This window comes from Haplochromis burtoni, unplaced genomic scaffold (genome assembly GCF_018398535.1).
Source record: "Haplochromis burtoni strain Fernald_Lab_line unplaced genomic scaffold, NCSU_Asbu1 Contig_62, whole genome shotgun sequence".
Lineage (NCBI taxonomy): Eukaryota > Metazoa > Chordata > Actinopteri > Cichliformes > Cichlidae > Haplochromis > Haplochromis burtoni.
This window is the reverse complement of record NW_024582423.1, coordinates 850,206-852,574: the sequence shown is the minus strand read 5'-3', so window position 1 is coordinate 852,574 and position 2,369 is coordinate 850,206. Positions and strand designations below refer to the sequence as shown.

General features: G+C 44.8%; 1 protein-coding gene across 2 annotated transcripts in view; it reads left to right on the top strand.

The window, feature by feature from the left end:
* Positions 1–395: 395 nt before the first annotated feature.
* The window catches only part of bmp1a (bone morphogenetic protein 1a), a 30,022-nt gene continuing 28,048 nt past the window's right edge, over positions 396–2,369 (top strand). The window contains exon 1 of one of the 2 annotated variants that reach the window (XM_014333684.2): positions 396–863. In XM_014333684.2, coding sequence (XP_014189170.1) covers positions 719–863 — 145 coding nt within the window. In that variant the 5' untranslated portion in view covers positions 396–718. The remainder of the gene's footprint in view (positions 864–2,369) is intronic. The other variant, XM_005922669.3, reaches the window with a different exon arrangement.

Here is a 2,369-nt window from a genome sequence, read left to right as displayed (position 1 = left end):
TCAGAAGGGTCTGTTTGTTTGTTTGCGCGTGCATGTCATAATGCGAGTGGGCGGCCGTTCGGTAGTGTGCGCGTGTGAATAATTGCGCTCGTGGAAGTAAAGGGAGAGGGGGAAACAACGTGGAGTGTAAAAACAAAGAAAAAATCACGAATTTACGCGCAGAGTGCGGCTGAACTTTTATAAACCGGGGGGTGTTTACAAAGCGGTGGTTCCGGGGAGATCATTCGGGTCTCTGACCGTGTGTATAGCAGAGCAGAGGGGAAACTACCGTCACTATAATAATTATCCACAAAGAGACATTCCCGGTCGGCCAGTTTCTCGTCACTCACACGCTGTTCACGCGCAGACAAGGTAACAATAAAAATTCACACGTGCATCTGTGGTAATTGGGGATTTTCTCCGCCCCTGCTGGGCTGCCATATCATCAAAGTTTCTCGGGCAGTCCTCCGCACTAGCCCTAAGCTCCGGCTGGATGAGAGAAATCACTGCCCCCAGAGCCAAGAAAACACCGGAGGGAGGCTGGATTTAAAACCCGCCCTCCAGAGGGATCTCGTCCCCCCCGACCAAAAAAGAAAAAAAGAAAAAAGAAAAGAAAAGAGAAAAACCTCCCATTTTCTCTCACTCTATTTCTCTTTCCCACTTCTGTCTCTCTTTCCCTCTGTCCCTCTCTTCTCCTCTACCTTTATCCCTCGCCTTTCGCCGTTTCCCCTCCACAAACATGGATCTCTCGGCGAGGTGTTTGGTTCTTCTATCATGTCTTGGCGTGATATTGGCGATCGATTTGGACGCGATTGATCCAGGCTACTATGTGGAGCCCACTGCCACATCAGAGACGATCGACTACAAGGATCCCTGCAAAGCTGGTGAGATTTGATTTGTCATCGTTTTTTCTTTTTCTTGTACTGTGTATGATTTTCTTTTTTAAAAACCATATTTATGTGGAGGTAAAAAAAAAAAAATGCCACGACTCAACGTGGAGCTCGCACAGAGCGGCCAGAGCAACGCTTTTGGAGAGATGACAGTAGTGGATGTAGTTTTTAAAAGGCTTGAGGGAACATTGTGTGCAATTGTTTTGTAGTAAGTGACATAGTTTCTGCAGTTTGAGCCATCCGAGGCGTACACAGTATAACCCAGCTCAAAGAGCGGCTCCACGGATCGTAGGGATGAAAACGCATCGATTGAAGGCTTTCTGTGTGCATTTCGCGACACATGAAAAGTTTTCTGGGGGGGTTTAGTTTTCGGTTGAAAAAGTTGGAGCCTGCTGTTTGCACTCGTGCTTAAAAATGTGATCAAATCCCTCCTGCAGGCTGTCTCCTCTGTTATATACTTAAAAATAAAATAAAAGTCTGCGCTGTTGGGGAAACAAAGGATTTTTACACTTTGATTTGCAGACTTCTTCTCCCTTTGCTGGCCGCTTTTGTGAGTGCACAGATCTCCTCTCGGTTTTTTTTTTTCTTTCCCTACCGGTTGTTTGCACGGCCACTTAAAACAAAGTGGAGGAGGGGAGAAAGTAGAGTACAGTCGAGTTTAGATATTTATGCACATATTTTTCTGCTGGCGGTTGTCTTTATTTGTTGCAGTACAGGGAAGAAGTAAGCCTCCACTCCTCCACAGTAAGAGCTAAAAAAACCCCCAAATCATAAATTTACAGTACTGTACAGTAACTGCATTAAGTGTGAGTATTTAAACTGTAAAGAAGACACAGGCTCCAAAGGGGAAGCTGAATAATTCAACAGACTATCTCAGATCTGGGAACACTGACACAAAAGTTAAAAAAGCTTTGGATTGCTGGAGCAAATTCAGGACGACTGTGATTTCAAGTTGGCCTTATTTCCTTGCAAATATTTCATGAAATGACCTGAGTGGCATAACTTTCCACAGCAGCCATTTTGACATGTCCTTGCAGGGTTAACATAGGTGTAATTAATATAAGCCCATGTAGACCAGTTCCATTCAGATGGGGACAAAAACCCCTGGCTTTGGCTTGCACGGGCGAACTGGGATCGCTGTGACACACTAAATTTGAGCTTAATTATTACTTACTTTTTTTTTTCTTTTTTTTTTTTTATCAATTAGACCTGTGTTTACTTTGGGTTACATGTCAAAATGGCTGCTGTGAAAAAGTGCCTGTTTTGGACCCATGTCCTCAGTGAATTTGAACAATGTGACTGTGAGACTTGGCACAGATGGAAAAGCCTACAGGAAGATCAGTTACCAAGTGAAACGCAGGCGCAGCAGAAATTAGGAGGTACTAGCTGTGGTGCCACTAATCAGAGCTGCAGTGGCTGTCCTCCTGAAATGACCCCACGGACACACACACACACACACACACACACACACACACACACACACACACACACACACACACA